A 20,488-nucleotide genomic window follows, 5' to 3' on the forward strand; every position below is an offset into this window, starting at 1 on the left:
GTTGGCTTAAGTGAAGAGTGTTTACTGGGTAATCACTATTGTGATTGTTGTTGTTCAATGCAAGTTTTGTCTGATGGGGTGTCGAAAATTCTTTGTTTTGGTTTTATGTTTTTTCTTCAATTGTGGTTTAAGGATAAATTTCTGGTTTTTTGGAATTGTTTATCATATCTACGAATGCAGTTCCCAGGTTATTTTTCTTGGCTAAACTAGTGCTGAAGCAAGGGTTATAGAATTATTATGAGACGTAATCCTCAATCCTTTGTCAAAATATTTTAGGCCCCTAGGCGTAATGGTTTGGTTAACAAGCTAAGCCTAGCCCCAAGCGTTGAATAGTATGAAAATAAATTCTCATGATTTGTAGGAAAATGGAATTCCATACAAAAAACCATATGATACAGAGAAAGGGGAAAAGCTAAAGGAAAAAGGCTTTACAATTGTCATATGTATTAACACAAATTTTATTGAGATCAAAAATTGATTACAAGGTGTGAAAGGATAGTATCGAATAACATAAAAATCGTGTACAAATTTATTGTACATTATTTATAAAAAGTTACATTTGTAGACAATTTTTTTAATATTCTTTTTTAATGAGTAAAAAATATTTTAAATATTTTGTGAGATATTGTGTTTGTTTTTAAATTATTTAAATTTTATTGAGATCACAAATTGATTTTTAAATACTTGTTTTAAAGAAAAAAAAACTTTTTTTATTTTTAAAAATTTTTTTAATTTTTTTTACCAAAAAACCTAACGCAAAAAATCAGAAGAAAAAAGAAGATGGATTAAAAAATGTTTTTTTTTTTAATTATTAAAAAATAATATTTATACTTTTAAAGATATTTTGTTTATTTTTATAATGCGAGCATATAAAAACAATATTGAAAATTTTATTCAACAATTGACTTTTACAAATATTGCCATACATTTTGCATTGATTATGCTAAAGATTGTGTAAAAACAAATCTACCTCGCTTCTCGCATTGAATTTTCATTGAATTTGGCTACATGTGTAAACAACATGTACATATCGTTGTCGCTCATAAATTCCTGAGCAGCTTTCATTGATATCTCATTTAAAAGTCAAACCACCACCACCACCCACCATTGTTGCCTTTATTGGCTGCAATGGGGCAAATTCCCTCTCCCAAACCCCATAAATATTTAATAAACTCATACTGTTCTATTAAAATGATTAAAAATTAAAACAAAAGCAAACACCTGCATCAGAAGCAGCAGCAAGAGCAATTCTGCACACTTTTTGTTGGCACTTCACTTGGCTACAAAATGAGACGAGGTACGACATACCAACACTTGGGACTGGCTGCAAGCCACTAAATACCAAACACCAAAATCCCTTAGGAAAAGTCACATGAGTTGCTGGTAAAAAAGGAAGAAAAGCAGGCTCTTGCCGCCAACATGCCAACCAGCCAAACATCATGCATCAATGTGGTCTTCAGTCAGTTTACCTCGGCTCAGCTCAGTTCAGTTTTGATAAGGCACTTTTACTCTGTAAACTGTACCGTGCATACAACCCACCATCACCATCATCATCATCATCACTCCACTACCTTTGAGGCTTGTGAGGAGCTGAGAGCAGTGACTACAAGTGTCTTTAGTCAGCATTTAAAGTTTATAAATAAATAATTTGCAACCTTTTTGTTTCGGTATAAAGTCCCAGAACCCCCCCTACAACAGTCCTTTCTTAAGACACTGGTGATGACTATAGCTGAGGACAACTGTAAGCATAGGCAGCTAGTGTTTTGAGGGGGGGAGGGCGCTGTAGAGAGCACCAAATAAACGTGACTAAATTGTTAAAGATAACAAGATACAAATAATGGAAATGAAATTGAAACTCACCAAAGAACCAAATGGCACCACCGTAGACATTGTTGAAAGAGAAAGAGCCAGCCAGCCATTGGATTGGAAAACATATATAACAACCTAAAGCAATACATATCTAAACTTTGAAGTTCTTTTTGACGTGCAAAAGAAGTCTTAGACTTTTGTTGGCAGTTTTTGAAAAAAAAAAACTATTTTGTATCAAAAAGTTGATCACTTTATTGGTCTTTAGCTGCAAGGGAGACAAATAAATTGTTTCATGTTTTTGTATGCCTTTTAAAAGCCCAAGAGCTGATAGGAACACAAAAAAAATGGTCCCTTAAGATTTGTTTTTAAAAGGAGAACTGATCATTGGCGGCAACAGTTTTATTGAATGAATATGCCGATTAAAGTTCAAGTTCACGTTGTGGGCATAACAATTATTTTAATTCATAATATGATTATGGGGGAAGGGGGGGTAGGGAAAGAAAATATATCAAATAGTTGCTTTGCCTCTCCCCTCTCCCTTATGATCTATCTTTAATCATACATTTTTGTATCCATTTAACTGATTCTGAGTTTATTTTATTGAGAACAAAAATTGATTCCTTTTTGATATTAGCAACAATAAAATAGTCTGTTGGGGAATAAAGCAAAGCATAGGTTCGCATTGACTTCCTTATACTAGATAAGTAAACCCCCATCCTATGGTGGTAGATATAAAAAAAAGACAAAACTACAAAATCTATTGCGAGCAAAAATCGAGTCTTCGTCCGAAAATATTATTCTGGAATATATTATCCCGCGAGGAAGTCCTTACAAGCGATCATGGTGGAATACGCCAGCCCGATGGAAAGATCAAGTGGTGAAAGACATTTCGAAATTTGGTGTCAGAGATTTTAGAAGAAGCTCAGAAGATCGAGATGCTTGGAACGCTTTCCTAAGTTTGGTTAATGGGAAAGATGTTCTGTCCTAGCCAATTAAAGTAAAGTAAGAAGGGAACAGGGAAAGGACATATCCTTTGAAGAGTATAAGGTAAGAGGCTACAAGTTGAGTTAAATGGAGAGAAATCCTATTCAGTTGCTGAGATCCTTTGCGTATTAAAATTCTTAACCTTTATTGAGAACAAAAATTGATTCTTCTTCCAAAAACTGTTTACCGATATTAATCTCCCATGGTACAATAATGAGGTATCATCATTAGCACAACAACAAAAATCCACCCCCAATGATACTACCTTGAGTGGCAAATACCGTAAATTGAAATGTCAAAGTGGTTTTAGAAATAAACTTTGTTTTACAACTTATCTTCTTCAATTGTGTTCTATATTTGTATTTTCATCATTACAACACAGTTTTGTTGCTTATGTGTGGAATATGAGAACAAATAGATTTTAGAAAAAATCACAGCTGTGTCATCAAGCCTTTGACATATAGATTTAATGCAAAATCAAAACAAAAGTAAAAAAAAAATTGTACTCAGCTGTTCGCATGACGTCACTTTATCTGAAGAGTTCAATATTTTGTTTTTGGCTGCAAGCTGTAATTGACTTAAACTGTTTGTATTACGCTGTTGAATAATTTTTCAGTAGCTTATGTCAATAGCAACCTAAAAGTTAAGGAATTTCTTTGCGATACTGCGGGTATACAAATCTTACCCATGATCTTGTTCTTCGAGTTTTTCCGTCAGCTTTATTAAGTGAACTTTATTGAGAACACAAATTGATTGATTCTTTTGCACGCAAGGCAACCAAATAGGGGATAACTTCCCCAAAAATAAGCTGATGAGTTAATTCTTCCTTGACAACAATTAGAGATCAACTATAGGAATCCTTGGTTATTAAAATTCTTAAAATTTTTAAGCACAAAAAATGAATGTTCTTTGATGTTTACTCTGATTTTTTACCTCGAAAACTTGAAAAAAGTTCATTGAGAGAACAAATTGGGCCTTCGTCCAAAAATATTATTTCCGAATATATCTTTTGAAGAGCGTAAGATAAAGGCTGCTAGTGGAGGTAAATGATGTATGCGTTTCCTGAGAAATCCTCTTCAGTTGTTGTTGTAAAATTCTTAGCATTTGTTGAGAACAAAAACTGTTTACTGATCTTAAACTTCAAACTGTTAAATATTTTGTCTTTTGCTACAAGTGTATATTTTATTGATTAAGCAACTGAAAATGTTAAGAATTTTTTTAAAATATTGTGGTTATAAAAATCTTACTAGGTAGTTCTAGTACTAGTTCTAATAGTTTAATTGAATGAAATTTATTGAGAACAAAAATTGATTCCTGTTCCATGGAAGGCAACCCAAATAGGGGACAATTTCCACCAAAACCTCCTCCAGCCTTGATGTTTTCTTTTATATTTTTGTGTTTTTTTTTCTGAATGACCACTTGACCAAAGTTCAAGTTCACTTCCTAGGCATTTCAATTATTTTAATTCATAATATGCTAGGAAAATTACTTAAATGCTTGCAATAGTTGTTTATTTATCTGTCTATCTAAAATACTATTCGTTTCGATTTCATGACATGGCAGCTAAAATAGCTTCATAGGTATTCCACTGATGTCTGTTGTAATTTATTCTAATGCATTTTAATTTGAATATTTGTTTTAGTTTCACTTCAAGTCATATTCTTCACTCTTCTTCTTCTTCTTCTTCTTAGTAACTAATATGCCATGCTATTTTCATTCAGAGCAGCTTGCTCGATTAGTTGGTAATAATTGCTAGAAAACATGCAAAGATGATGATAAACGCAGCAATTAATATATAGAAATAATTTCAATAATACTCCAATGAAAATTACTTACAACAAAGTTATCAATGTTGAAAAAAATGCTTCCCGGGCAAAAGCTTGGTATACATATATAATAATTGTAGCAGAACAACATGTTACCTGATAAGTTCCTATTTACAAAGACAAAACCAAACCAAAAAACGCCACACTAAACGCTTTTGCTTTGATGTATTGAAGACCAAAAAAAGAATGTAGGTACAACGAAACAAGTTGCCTGCCAGTCTGATTGGCTGGCTTAAGATGCAATTTGATAACTTAATTTATATTAATTGATAAGTTATTAATTAAAAGTCCAAAGGGGCAACAGAAGAAAGGCAGGTACCGACGACAACACTTCCACGTGTTGAGTGTTATATATAAAATTTCTATAACAAAAAACTATATCTTCTTGGAGTAAGAAAAAAACAACAAATATTTTTTCTCAAGGTAATTTGATAGGCTGCTGAAATCCTTTATTTGCAATGAAGCTTGAAAATTTTTCAAAAAAAACCAAAGTCGGCCTTTTAAGGTTGCCAAAAGGCGGTACATAAACTTTTTTTTTTTTGGTTTGGGTGAAAGACTTAAAGTAGACTTTGTAACACTTTTTGAAAGGATTATACAAGGCATTCTTTTAGCACTTGCTGTGTTGGTGCTTATAAATTTTATTAAGCTTAACAGAAGGCCCCAGTATGTTTTAAAAAGCCGCCAAGCATATTAAATTACCTTGCTTGTGTTTTCACCAAAATCTAAAGAGCCTGAGTCTAAGGGAGTACACAAACAATCACCTTAACCTTATCTTTATGAATGAAAAACGGAATGGAATTTTTGCTCAGCTCAGCTGTCCCAGTAATCATTTTTTCCGCTTATGAAATCATGCATAACAGTTTGGGTTTTTTTTTTGAGTTTTAACAATTTTTTTTTTGCATTCTTCACAAATCATTACAAGTCATAAAAAATCTATCATACTGCTAGACTACAACAGAGATATGTAAAGAAGGCAGTCTGAGTTTGCTTTGTTTTGCGCTCTATAAAAACTTTGGAGAGTGTGTTAAATGATCGTTAAAAATTCTAGTGGGGCGAATAATGGCAAACAACTCTTTATACTGCCTCAGTTTTTGAATTTTTGTTTTCTTTTACTTTCAATCACATCCCTGAATGGATCATAAGAAATTTGAAATGCGTAGCTTTATTAACGGGGAGTAATAATAATTTAGAAATTTTTATGATGCGTTTTGGCTTTTGGCTTCCATATATAATCTATTTAATAGTGCCATTAATAAGCGTGAAGCATTAAATGATTGAATATGAAAGAAAGCTGCGGAAGATGTGGAGTTAGGAAAGAGTTTAAGGGCTTTGATTATAGTGATTATAATTGGAGTGTTTAGGTTTTGAAATTTATTGAGAACAAAAATTGATTAATTTTTGTGAGCAGGAATGGAAAAATCTGAAAAAGAAAAAAAAAAAATGCAACATTAGTAAAAAGATCAAACAAAATACTAAAAATGAGTTTTGAGAATTTCTAGGTATTTTTAAACTTTATAGGTGAATACTTAAAAAAGGAATCCTAGCTTTTTAACAACCTTCTATGTATACCTGTATCATATTTTGATGAATATTTATTTAATATTAGATATAATCTACATATAAGGAGATTCGTAAAAAAAAACTTCTCACACAAAATGATTCAAAAAAACATCACATAACTTTAATTTCCCAATAGTTTGTACGTGACCTTTTTTAATATTGTTCATTGTCTTTCAAGTCGAGCTTAATGACCAAGCGAATGCAACATCCAAGGGAGAGATTGATAACTGAGTATTGAAGAAAATAAATTGCCAGTTCCTCAGACAAGGCAGGACACATGTCACCCCACTGGTGGACGCGTTTCGATAATTGGGTTTCATTATCTCATCGCCACCATCGTGAACTATGTCCGTCCGTCTGACCGTCCTACAGTTCCGTTATATTTTGATATATTTAACTACAGCTCATATGATATTCTCCATCAATGCAAACCGGTCCATACATATTTCGAAAAATCTTCCTGGTCTGTGGTTTCTGCGGTTTTCAATGAGAATGGCTCAGACTGCCATTATAAACTAACCTAACCTGGAATGATATTCTACACCTTGAATATTTTTGACTATTTTACTTCCACAGAGCTATCAAAATTCTATTTTTCAACCTAAAGCTAGCCTTTATTTAATTGTGATAAAATTAACCCCAAGTATTACATCAGATTATGGAGATTACACTGCTAATTTCTTCAATACTGTATATAAACAGCGCCATTGAATATTATTTCCTAAGATTTTCTTAACCTCAAATCATTGTTGGCTAATTGTGTAAAGGCAATATTATAAAAAAGCCTAACTATTAAAATGATTTATGGGTTTATTGGCTTATTAGGGAAAGGAAACTTGATTTCCCCAAGTTCAGAAAAAAGGCTAATTGGTTAAACTGGATTGTTCTGAATCTTATCGATAGAATAACTTTTATGGAAGCTACATCCGTTTATGAGGCGATTTAGACCATATTTACTAATACTTAATCGGTTGGTGCTCCAAACACATCATTTGTATAAAATTTCAACTGGAATGCCTTATTTTTGGTTGAAAAGATTGGTAGTTTTAAACCTCCAAAATAAACCTCTAAAAAACAGTGTAGGGGTGCTGTACTCTTAACATATTCTTTAAACCTCTTACATTCTATGTTGGTTGCAGTTTGTACAAACTTTCGGTTGCCTAGCCTTAAATTAGGTTGAATAAGTCAGTATGGCATTTAAACCATTCCATGTCTTGCATTCGCATCCCTGAACTCGATTTGTTGCGGGCTCTAACTATACTCAAGGAAACTTTAAAAGACTATCTCCGGAATTCTGTCCCCTCACATATTCCTAAATCCTCTTACATTCAATTCCCTGGAGTTGGTTTTAGATTGGCATTACGTTAGTTGCCTAGCAAAAAATTGGGCATTCGCAAGGGGAGTGTTCCATTGTCTTGCCGTTGTCTGCATTTCCTGCACTCGCTGGTGCGCCGATAGGTTATACATATCTCCTTCATACAATCACTCTTAATACCCTCCTCGCAGAATCAGAAAACAAGTTTCAGAGGTGGTTTTCCCTTCGTAATGGTGGCGAAATTTTGCGAGGTACTATGCATAGAAGCCATGTTAAAACTTCTTCTTAAAGATGTTTCGCTTTGCGACACGCCGTTCTGACTCTGCTATAATAAGGAGATCCCTTATAATTGGACTTGAACTTGATTCGGACAGCACTTATTGATATGTGAGAAGTTTTCCCCTGTTCCTTAATGGAATGTTTATGGGCAAATTTGCATTTTATTTGCTTGCTAGGAAAGGACGGACTGATGAAATGATCCGACATGGCAACATTGACTAGACGTTCATCCTACAGAGGACATTTGGTTCCCTTCCCCTAACAGGAATATTAGCTAGTCCCTTATGAAATTTATCGTACTTGCTACAGACGGACGGACGTACTGACTTGATAACATCAACTCAGTATTTAGTACCGCCATAAAGTACTGAGTTGATGTAGCCAAGTCAGCACGTCCGTTCGTCTGTAGCAAATACGAAAACTTTCAAATGGGGCTAGCTTATATTCCTGTTAGCAATGGAATGACAAAGTTCTTAGACGCCTCAGCTAAAATCGGAGGGTACAAAGATCAAACTATCAATCGGAGGGTACAAAAATCAAACTAACAACAATTGAATTTTATTGAGAACAAAAACTGATTCCTTCGATACCTTCCCCTTGGAAGGTTCATATGCTAGCCTTACTCTTATAAAAGTGAACATGCTTACTATATACCGATGGATAGGGTTACATCGTCTATGGAGTTAGATCCTCAAATAAACGGAATGATTATGTTCTTAGCCCCCTCAGTCAAAAGCGGAGGGGTCTAAAAACAATTGAAATTCATTGAGAACAAAAACTGATGCTTTTGGTCACTTCCCCTTAGAAGATTGTTAGCTAGCTTTAATCGTCTAAAATTAAGCCTGTGCTATGTATAGCTGGACATGGTTATATGGACTCAGAATTTCATGGAGTAAGGTCCTTAAATAATGTTTTTATACCTTGGAGGCAAAGGCGCAAGATATTAAAACCTAAACTGTTATAGATTATCAAACAATTAAAATTTATTGAGAACAAAAACTGATTCCTTTTGGTGGTAAAACAATGCCGTAGAACATTTTTCGACAAAAAATTTATTGAGAACAAAAATTGATTCTTTTTCCTTGTCATTTTTCGACAAAAAATTTATTGAGAACAAAACTTGATTCTTTTTCTTTGTCATAAATAGTATATCATAAACTTTACTCTAAAGTAATGGGCATATATTTTACTTCCCCTACTATTGTTTTTCCAACTTTGTCTTTGTTCCAAATCCACAAATCTTCCAAATGAAAGTAGTAGGGAAAAACTCCAAGTTTTGTTTGCAAAACACTCTTTATTGAATAACAATATTTTTTCCTTAAGCAAGTAAGAAAAAAAGCATAGCACAGACATTTGGACAAGTAATTTCTTAAGTAATGGTCATCATCATCACCATCATCACTATGGTCATTATAAGAAGAGTTACAAGAAATAAACTACAAACTTTTGATAAAGTTTTACGCTCTAGGGTGTCATTTTGTTTTTCCTAAACTATAGATAGAGTGAGAAAAGGAGAGGGGCGGGAAATATAAAAACATTTAATTACTTTTGGTTAAAAAGTTTGCAAATAACTTCACACATTTGGCGAAAAACTCAATTTAAGAAGCATTTAATCTTCACCACTATTTTTTTAATATTTTTCTTAAGCTTTTGGCATAAATCCCTATTTAATGAGCTGCTTCAAATTTGTCAAGGGTCATTCCTCTATGATGAAGATAATGATGATTACAGGGTTTTACTGTTTTCCCATACTTTTTGAATTAACTTTGTGAGATTTCCTTATGGACAAAGACAAATATTCCAGCCAACACCTTGTATATCTAAGTTATCCAGTTCTCATCAGACTTGTTAATAATATTCTCTTTCTGGCACACACACACTCGCCAACCAGATAATTGTCACTTTGTGTTCTATATAATCATTAAGTATTTTTTTTTTTTTTTTTTTTTTGATGGGGGGTACGAAACCCTTAAGTACTAGCCAAAGTGGAGTAGCTTAATGCCTCTAAGCAGTAGCAGAAGGTAAAGGCACACGTTCAACCAAAAATGATTATAGTGTCTGTTCTGTAATTTGTGTTTGATGACCACCCCTTCGGAAGTTGCACATTCTCATCAAATGGCAAAACAATCAAATTATCGTTGGAAATATTTTATTCTCATTTTGGTTAAGGCACCCTTCGAAAATCCTCTGGCATGGCAAAAAAAAAAAAAAGAAGAAATTCTATGACTCTTAAGTGTTTTGCTGTGTTATTTGAAAACATGCCATCCCTGTGTGTGTGGGAAGAAGAAGGACTCTTTGGACTTTTGGGCCCAAAAGGAAAACACAATTTCTCTATTTGATTTTTTGATGTCACTTACACATCACACACTTAGCGCGTACGGCATTTGTCATAGTCCTTGCCTGGGGTTGAATGAGTGTGTGGCACAGACAGCCAGCCAACAGTAAAACGTCACACCGTCGTCCTGCTTCGCCTCATCTTACCATCTCTCAAATAATCATTTTCAGTTTGACGTTCGTTTAAGCTTATGTCCTTTGGGTATTTGCGTATGTTTGCTGACGCCTTGCGTTTTCAAAGCAACTCCCAACAGCACACTGCACTCATGCTTGAACCCACACAAGCACACGCTCGCCAAAGTTCAGAATGATAATTCACCCTCAAGTACATGGAGAAAAATAAAAACAAAACACGCTAAAGACTAAACAAAAATTAAAAAAAAAGTTTAAATTCTCAACTCAAGCTACTAACCCAGGTCATCACCTTCTGGGTGCATTTAGGTTAAAACATGTCATTGCATCATCAGTGTCTCTGCGACCATGTTGTTTCAAACCTATTTGAATTGTTTTTTTTTATATGGCGTAAGCTTGATTTTTCTCTGTGCATTTTCTGTCGCCTCAGCGTCATTTTCGCTTGGCCGCCCCAGCACAGGATGGCTTACAATTCCGCAGGACTTGTTGTTAATTTGTTTGTATTTCTGGTGTGTTCTGGCATTGTTTGTTGTTGGTAATTGTTCAGAGTACAACTGTGGTTCCCGCAGCTCTTTGTGTGTTGATTTCAAGTATGTTGTTATTTCAATTTTGTTTCCTGTTGTTATTGTTGTTGTGTGTTCGTTAACACCCAAACCTCGTCACCCAGGCAGGATGATGGAAAGGTGTGGTACTACGTTGGCGTTTGCCAAACGTGCTTTTGTTTTGTTTTTCTCTCCACTCTTGGGCTCTAAGCAATGATGTATAATTTTTCGCCTATTTAAGTATAGGCTTTATAATTGGCTGGTGTTATTAGAGATCAGATGTGCAGAAGGAGGAGGACAATGACGTTGTCGAGTAGTGGGGAAATAAATTCCTAAGATCTTGTGACATTAAGGGGAGATATATTTGCGAAGCGAGTGCTTGTTATATCAAATTTCATTTAATTTTTGTAGGTGGTAAGTGATTTTTTGATATTTTATGGGAAGGAAGGGAAAAAATGATGGTGGGAAAATTTTGCAAATTTAAATATGGGGTGATAAGGCTACTGGATGATGAGCTAAGAAAAAGGCTGGTGGTACATAACTTTTTAAAATGTCCATTTGTTAAATTCTCGAACGTGGGTGCGAAATTCGCTACAAAGTCTGACTTATTTTAGTATCAAGTCCTCAAACATGGTAGTAGATAATTTTTTAAGACTTATAAAGGTATTGAATAACCATTTGTCCAGTCCTAGAACTTAGGCGCAGAAATTCACTACGCAGTTTGAGGACTTGATTTGTTCTACTGTGAAGTTTTCAAACATGGTGACATAATATTTTCTAAAATTTTAATAGCCCATTTGTCAACTTCGTTGTAAATTTCCCACCAAAGATTGAGGAATAGATTTTAGTGAAAAATCCTTTTTTGAAAATTTTCTTCACAACTATTCTAATAAGGACTTTCCAATAACTCAAAAAGCTATTTATTAACCTTTAATCCTCTATTTATCAAGTCTTTAAACTTAGGTGCGAGTATGAATACCAACTTTGAGGACTTGATTTTCTGACGCATTTCACTATCAAGTCCTCAAATATACTAAAAAGGACTTCCCAATAATTCAAAAAGCTATTTATTAACCTTTAATTGTCTATTTGTCAAGTCCTTAAACTTAGGTGCGAATATGAATACCAACTTTGAGGACTTGATTTTCTGACGCATTTCACTATCAAGTCTTCAAATATTCTATTATGGACTTCCTAATAACTCAAAAAGCTATTTATTAACCTTTAATCGTCTATTTGTCAAGTCCTTAAACTTAGGTGCGAGTATAAATACCAACTTTGAGGACTTGATTTTCTGACGCATTTTACTATCAGGTCCTCAAATATTCTAAAAAGAACTTCCCAATAACTCAAAAAGCTATTTATTAACCTTTAATCGTCTATTTGTCAAGTCCTTAAACTTAGGTACGAATGCAAATACCAACTTTGAGGACTTGATTTTCTGACGCATTTCAGTATCAAGTCCTCAAATATTCTATCATGGACTTCCAAATAACTCAAAAATCTATTTATTAACCTTTAATCGTCTATTTGTCAAGTCCTTAAACTTAGGTACGAATGCGAATACCAACTTTGAGGACTTGATTTTCTGACGCATTTCACTATCAAGTCTTCAAATATTCTAATAAGGACTTACCAATAACTCAAAAAGCTATTTATTAACCTTTATTCGTCTATTTGTCAAGTCCTTAAACTTAAATGCGAATATGAATACCAACTTTGAGGACTTGATTTTCTGACGCATTTCCCTATCAAGTCCTCAAATATGGTGGTAAATAATTTTCTTAAATGTCACTATGCAACAATCATTAAAAGTTGTTCTAAGAAAGAATTCCACAACTCACAAAGGTGCTGACTTACCTTTAATCGTCTATTTGTCAAGTTTCCAAACTTAGGTAGGAGCTTTATTGCAAAGTTTGAGGACCTGATTATATGGTCGTAAATAATTTTCCTAATTGTCACTATGCAACAATCTCTGAAAGTTGTTCGAAGAAAGAATTCCACAACTCACAAAGGTACTGACTTACCTTTAATCGTCTATTTGTCAAGATTCCAAACTTTGGTAAGAGCTTTATTGCAAAGTTTGAGGACCTGATTTTCTAATTTTTTTACTGTCAAGTCCTCAAAAATGGTAGTACAAAATGTTCCAAAATTTTCATACACAGCAATCTTTAAGATCCGTTCTAATACAAAATGTCCCATAACGCATAAAGGAACTGATTTACCTTAAATCATTCATTTGACAAGTCCTCAAACTTAGGTGTGAAATTCGCAACGTAGTTTGAGGACTTGAATTTTACAGTCGTGATGGTAGATACTTTTTAAAAAATTTCTACAAATTCCAAAAAGGTTCTTATATATCGTTAATCGCGCGTTTATAAAGAGGTCAAACATAGGATAAGAACTTCATTGGAAAGTTTGAGGACCTAATTTTGTGTTGTATTCTACAGTCAAGTCCCTAAAAATGGTTGTAATATTTTTCCTATAATTTTATTATTTTTGTTTTGTGAAAAGCTGTTCCACAAAAGCTCTTCTCTAACAAATTTATAAAGGGTGATTTTTTTGAGGTTAGGATTTTCATGCATTAGTATTTGACAGATCACGTGGGATTTCAGACATGGTGTCAAAGAGAAAGATGCTCAGTATGCTTTGACATTTCATCATGAATAGACTTACTAACGAGCAACGCTTGCAAATCATTGAATTTTATTACCAAAATCAGTGTTCGGTTCGAAATGTGTTCATTCACCGTTCAGCGATGAGGCTCATTTCTGGTTGAATGGCTACGTAAATAAGCAAAATTGCCGCATTTAGAGTGAAGAGCAACCAGAAGCCGTTCAAGAACTGCCCATGCATCCCGAAAAATGCACTGTTTGGTGTGGTTTGTACGCTGGTGGAATCATTGGACCGTATTTTTTCAAAGATGCTGTTGGACGCAACGTTACGGTGAATGAACACATTTCGAACCGAACACTGATTTTGGTAATAAAATTCAATGATTTGCAAGCGTTTCTCGTTAGTAAGTCTATTCATGATGAAATGTCAAAGCATACTGAGCATCTTTCTCTTTGACACCATGTCTGAAATCCCACGTGATCTGTCAAATACTAATGCATGGAAATCCTAACCTCAAAAAAATCACCCTTTATAACCCTTTCCCAACCCATTCAATTGATTTTCCTATTGTTGGCCCTATAAAGCCAAAACATTTTTTAAACAATACTTGGGGGAATAATTTTAAATGCTTTTTAAAGCCATAAAGCAAAGATAAAGCATAGCCCTAAAAAACTCAATTGGGATCAATTAAAATTTTTTTTTTTTTTTTACGATTCGATTTACTCAGATGACTCCACTTGAAAATCATTATGGAATATCATTTTTATGTTATTTTAATCGATCATTTTATACCTCATAAAAATTTTTTTATATATTTCTTTTTCGTATAGGGATTTTAATTATTTGTTTATTATTTTCAAGGGGTCAATGGAAATCGATTGATCATTTATGGCGAGAAAGCTTTGAACTTGTCTGCCACCCAAGATACGCAAGTAGTAAAAAATTAAAAAAAAATATATAATAAAATTTTACTTTTTAAAGGGTAAAGAATAGATGAAAATAATTAACAATTAAGTGAAAATGAATAACACATGCAGGGAAAAGAGGCCAATTTAAAAGGCAAAGAGATAAGAAAACACTTGAAGGCTATGAGTGAACTCTTGCAATAAAAGGGGGGAGAAAAGCCATAAAAATTAAAATTTTTTTTATATGTAAGGGTTTCTAAGATTTTCTGTTCTGTTCTTTTCTTCTTATTTTGGTTTTTCTATGTTTGCTGGGTATTATTCAAAACCGAACTATTTTAAAATTCAAGGCTTTGGGAAAAATGTCAACCGTATGCTTGGTGTGCTTTTATTTTATTTTTTTTTTAATTCAACAAAAATATTCCCTCATATTTAATAAAATTCACAGCACGCACTTTTTGAAAGCCATGCCATACAGTCAGTGTGTCCGTCAGTCAGTCAGTCAGTCAAAGCCAAGAAACTCAGTCCGCAAACCGTTTGTTAATCGAACAAAGACCATATTGCTTATAGACCCAAAAAAAAAAAGAAAATAAAAACACCAAAGAAGTTGTTGCCTGTCTTTTTTTTTAATTTTTAAAAAAAATTAAAAACAAAAAGCCAAGAAGCTTTAAAATTTATATTTATACATTTGAGCAGCAAACCTGGAAATTCAATTGTATATTTTGAAAAAAAGAAAGAATAATAACATCAACATATACACTGGGTTACAAAAGTCTACATAGGGAAACATTTGTAATTAGCTTGAAAAATGGTTTAGCTTTCTTAATGTAAACCAAAGACTCGATTGTTTGACGCATTTCACTGTCAAGTCCTCAAACATGGTGGTAGATAGTTCCCAAAAAGTCAATACGCAACAATCTCCAAAAAAAAGTTTCACAAAACTCACAAAAGGTACTGATTTACCTTTAATCGTCCATTTGTTAAGTCTCCAAACTTAGGTATAATTTTTTTTCCAAAGTTTGAGGACCTGATTTTCTGATTTTTTTCCGTCAAGTCCTCAATTTTTTTTTTTTTAATCATACTCCGCAACTATCTCTAATATCGGAACTAATAAGTATTTCCCCACAACACATAACGGAAGAACAGTTTTGTCAAGTCCTCAAACTTTCATCTGATCAAGTCCTAAAACTAAGGACTTGTTAAGTCCTCAAACTTTTTATTGGTCAAGTCCTCAGAGTTCTGATTTGTAAAGTGGACAAGCTACGGGTTTGTGAAGTGTTCAAACTTCTTACTTTTCTATTCCTAAATTTTTGGAATTTTTAATGTCCTCAAACTTCGTACTGGTCAAGTCCTTTAATTCGTACTGGTAAAGTCCTCAAACTGCGGACTTGTGAAGTCCTCAAACTTCGTACTGGTTAAGTTTTAAATTTACGGTCTTGTCAAGTCCTCAAGCTACGCACTTGTTAAGTCCTCAAAGTTCTTATTAGTCAAGTCCTCAAACTTCTCATTAGTTAAGTCCTCAGACTTCGGACTTGTAAAGTCCACAAGCCACGGGCTTGTGAAGTCTTCAAACTTCTCACTTATCCTCCACAAACTTCGTACTGGCCAAGTTTTCAAATTCATACTGGTCCAGTCCTCAAACTACGGACTTGTGAAGTCTTCAAACTTTGTACTGGTCAAGTTTTAAAACTACGGCCTTATCAAGTCCTCAAACTTCTAACTGGTCAAGTCCTCAAGCTACGGACTTGTGAAGTCCTCAAACTTCGGACTTATCAAGTCCTTAACCTTTGGAATTTTCAATTCGTCAAACCATGAACTTGTCAAGTACTCAAATCATGCACTCGTCAAATCTCCAAATTTCGTACTGGTCAAGTCCTTAAAATTTCGCACTGGTAAAGTGCTCAAACATAGGAATTTTCAAGTCCCCAAACTATAGAGAAGTCAAGTCCTCAAACTTCGGATTTTGCATGTTCTCCAAAAACTGACTTGTCTAGTCATGAAACTCCATACCCCCTTCATCAAGTCCTCAAACTTCGAATTTGTCAAGCTTTAAAACCAGATACTCGTCAAGTCCTTAAATTTCGTACTGGTCAAGTCCTCAAACGTTGGACCTCTCAAGCCCTCAAAGTACAGACTTGTCAAGCACTAAAATTTCGAATTTTTAAAGTCCTCAAACTCCAAACTTGTCAAGTCCTCAAACTTCGTACTGATCAAGTCCTCAAACGTTGGACTTCTCAAGTCCTTAAATTGCGGATTGGTAAAATTTTAAATTTCGAACTGGTGAAGTCCTCAGACTTCGTGAAGATCAAGCCTTCAAATTTTGGATTTTTCAAGTCCTTATGCTATGGACTTGTCCTCAAATTATGCACTTGTCCTTAAGTTATGGACTTTTCCTCAAGTTATGCACTTGTCCTCAAGTTATGGACTTGTGCTCAAGTTTTGGACTTGTCCTCAAGTTATGGAATTGTCCTCAAGTTATTGACTTCTTCTCAAGTTATGGACTTCTCCTCAAGTTATGGACTTGTCTTCAAGTTATGGACTTGTCTTCAAGTTATGGACTTGTCTTCAAGTTATGGACTTGTCCTCAACTTATCGACTTGTGCTCAAGTTATGGACTTTTCCTCAAGTTATGGACTTGTGCTCAAGTTATGGACTCAAGTTATGGACTTGTCGTCAAGTTATGGACTTGTGCTCAAGTTATGGACTTTTCCTCAAGTTATGGACTTGTCCTCAAGTTAAGGACTTTTCCTCAAGTTATGGACGTTTTCTCAAGTTATGGACTTGTCCTCAAGTTATGGACTTCTGCTCAAGTTATGAACTGGTCCAGTCCTCAAACTTTGGGCATTTTTAGTCTCCAAACTTCAGACTTGTCAAGTCCTCAAACTTCAGACTTGTCAAGTCCTCAAACTTCGGACTCCTCAAGTCCTCAAAATGTGGGATAGAACTTTTTTCCTTGAACTTCACATTTAAAAACTTGTCAAGTCCTCAAACTATAAACTTTTTAAATCCTTATACTTCAAGTGTAAAGACTTTTGTCACCTAGTGTAAATGTTTAGAGAGCGTAAATTAAATCGAGGCCTCAAAGACGCTATGTAGTCTGCCCAACTACTGAGGCTATATAGGCTGTGGTGGCGGCGGCGGTGGCTTCCAGAACTCCTGTGGTTTCCCATGAGCAGCCTTTGTTTAAAAATAAGCACACAAAAATCTACTCTCAAAACCAAAGCTTGCAGAGGACTCGAGCGAAAATATCATTCTTCCACAAACCTAACTCAGCTATTTAATAATTCATATTTCTTTTGGCTTGTTTTTGCTTTGCCCACCTCCATGGGGTTTTCAAAAGCGAAAGAGAAAATTAGTATGCCACCATCATGAGTTTGAAGCGTAGCATAGAAGCAAGGCTTAGAAATTTCAGTTTACACATGATAGCCGTCGCCAGTCATTGCCTTAAAGCTAAGCGGCCATAATAATTTTCTGCATTTATTTTTCTACCATGTATAGGCACTAAGTCTAGACTATAGCTTTACTTAGACATACACACTGAGCGTCAGACAATGTCCGAAACTAAAATAGCCCTTTTACCAACAATTGACTATGACATTTTGACATTTTCTTCGGCGGCCTTTGCATAAAAGAAGTCATTTTCCTGCACAATGATAATCACCTTTAGAATGTAATTATTGACGGCTTAGACTATAACTAGACATTTAAATTTATACATGGACTTTTAATAAGGCATATTAAATGAAAGACATCAAACAAAAAGAAGAAAAAAATGCAATAAATAAATAATTTGTCTTTAATTTAATTGAAATTCATAAACGTTCCTTTGCCGTTTTTTTCTGTTTTGTTTCTAAAGACTTTTAAAAAAAACATTTTTTTTTTCATACGTTCCATTGTTACCTTGTTAAGTACTTTTGTCTGAATTGTTTGTTGTATTAAAAAGTAATTTTTGTGTGTTTCGCTTTTGTATAATGTATTTTTAATTATATTAATTACACCTCGATAAAAAACGTGCTTTCATTTGCATACCAACCAACAACGTACCAACCAGCCAGCGGAGACGAGTCAAAAAGCATTAAGACCCCACCAGTCATTCATACATACTGCGTTCCCAAGAAAACAGAAGACCTCCTGTTTGCCAAATGTTTAAAGATTCCTACTCGTTTTTGGGGTTTTTACTTTACAATGGAAGAAGGGAAAACGCAACATAACGCAACAATGTTGAAATTATTTTTTTTTGGGTAGTTAAACCAAAAATCTACAAAGTGGTCATAAACAACTGTTTTTGGCATTTTATGGCATTTAAATTGGAAAAAAGTTTTGGTGGTTATAAAAAAAAAGAGTAAAGTCTTGTAATTGAAGGTGGTCATCAATATTTTTTGAAAAATACATTTTTTGGGGTATGAAAAAAAAATCTTGTAATTGTAGAGGGAATTTTGTCGTATATTTTTAAATTATTGGTTTACTAACCCAAAACTTCTATTAAATTTTTTTTTGTATATATTTATGTGTGTTTTATTTTATTTTTAGCCTTAGTAGCCAATGCTCATTTTTCCTACAAATCTTATATTTTACCATAGGTTTTGTGTGATTTAAATAAATAAATTATTTTACTTTCTTTATTTTATTAAATTTTTATTTATTTTATTATTATTTTTATTGTTTTATATTTTTATTTTTGTTACAATTTTTAATTTAATTTTCTTTAAAAATATTTTTTCATATTTACAAAATTTCTATAATGGTTTTTGTATCTTTTATCCATTTTCAGCGGCCTCCTAGTTCATCTTTATCATATGGTGGAGCCATGAATGAAGATGCTAGATCGCCGGGCGCTGGTAGTACACCTGGTCCTTTATCTCAACAACCACCTGTCCTAGATACATCAGACCCTGGTAAGTGCCAAACAAACTCTTTGCATTTGTAATAATAAAACTAAAAAAAAGTTTAGGAAGGGAGAAAAAGCTCGGAAAGTAAAAAAAATAATGAAGAAATTATAAATCAAGTCTCAAAAAAAAAAATTTTTTTACTATCCCGAAAATATTGGGTTGCCCAAAAAGTAATTGCGGATTTTTTAAAAGAAAGTAAATGCATTTTTAATAAAACTTAGAATGAAATGACCGTTAAGTTCGGCCGTGTCGAACTTTGGATACCCACCACCCCGGGTATATATGGAAACCTTCTTTTCGTCACCCCCTCCCCCCCACAGCAGCTGTATTTAATTTATGCCCCCATAGCCGCTGTATCGAAATATGGTTTATGGCCCCATAGCAGCTTTATCAAAATATGGTCTGATTTGTACCAAATTCAACACGAATATTGTGAGGCCTAATAAGCCCATGTCATTGTTCAATTTTGCTAAACAAAATATTGGTCTTTTTGGTAGCCATATCCAAATATAGACCTATCTGAACCATACACGACACCGGTGTCGAAAAGCCTAACATAAGTCACTGTTTCAAATTTCAGTGAAATAGGATTGTAAATGTGCTTTTTATGGGGCTAAATCGAGAGATCGGTCTATATGGCAGCTATATCCACATCTGAACCGATCTGGGCCGAAATTTCCCAAATTTCGGCAAAATCGCACAACAAATGCGCCCATTATGGGCCCAAGACCTTAAATTGAGAGATCGGTCTATATGGCAGCTATATCCAAATCTGATATGTTTGCAACTTTGGTAACAACTTTTGAATCGATTTCTTACATGGAACTTAACTCCAGTTAATTTTCTAAATGTCCTCAAAGTATTTGTAAAATGTCCCCAAAGTGAGTTAAGCAATTTGTGTTCAACTGTGCCTAAAATTTTTGCTTCTAGTATCGAATTTAATATTCTACAACCAATTTTCCATAGACACCAACAATTTGTGCTTTTAGAAAAACTTTGACATATCTTCAAATTTTCACGTAGACATGTCCCAAAAATTTCTCATTTACATGGAATATTCACTGGCAAATTTTTTGTATTTATAATATACCTAAGTTGGGCAAAAATTATATGTTTGAGCCCTTGGTAACATCTTTTGAACCGATTTCTTACATGGAACTTAACTCCAGTTCATTTTCTAAATGTCCTCAAAGTATATGTAGAATGTCCCCAAAGTGAGTAAAGCAATTTGTGATCAACTGTACCCATAAATTTTGCTTCTAGTGTCGAATTTAATATTCTACAACCAATTTTCCTTAGA

The 20,488-nt window shown here is 33.9% G+C and overlaps 1 protein-coding gene across 1 annotated transcript in view; it reads left to right on the plus strand.

The window, feature by feature from the left end:
* LOC106082115 (homeobox protein homothorax) overlaps positions 1-20,488 on the plus strand; it is a 359,165-nt gene that overhangs the window by 158,480 nt on the left and 180,197 nt on the right. The window contains exon 7 of the mRNA XM_059363270.1: positions 19,071-19,194. Coding sequence (XP_059219253.1) covers positions 19,071-19,194 — 124 coding nt within the window. The remainder of the gene's footprint in view (positions 1-19,070; positions 19,195-20,488) is intronic.

Source organism: Stomoxys calcitrans, chromosome 2 (assembly GCF_963082655.1).
Source record: "Stomoxys calcitrans chromosome 2, idStoCalc2.1, whole genome shotgun sequence".
Classification (NCBI taxonomy): domain Eukaryota; kingdom Metazoa; phylum Arthropoda; class Insecta; order Diptera; family Muscidae; genus Stomoxys; species Stomoxys calcitrans.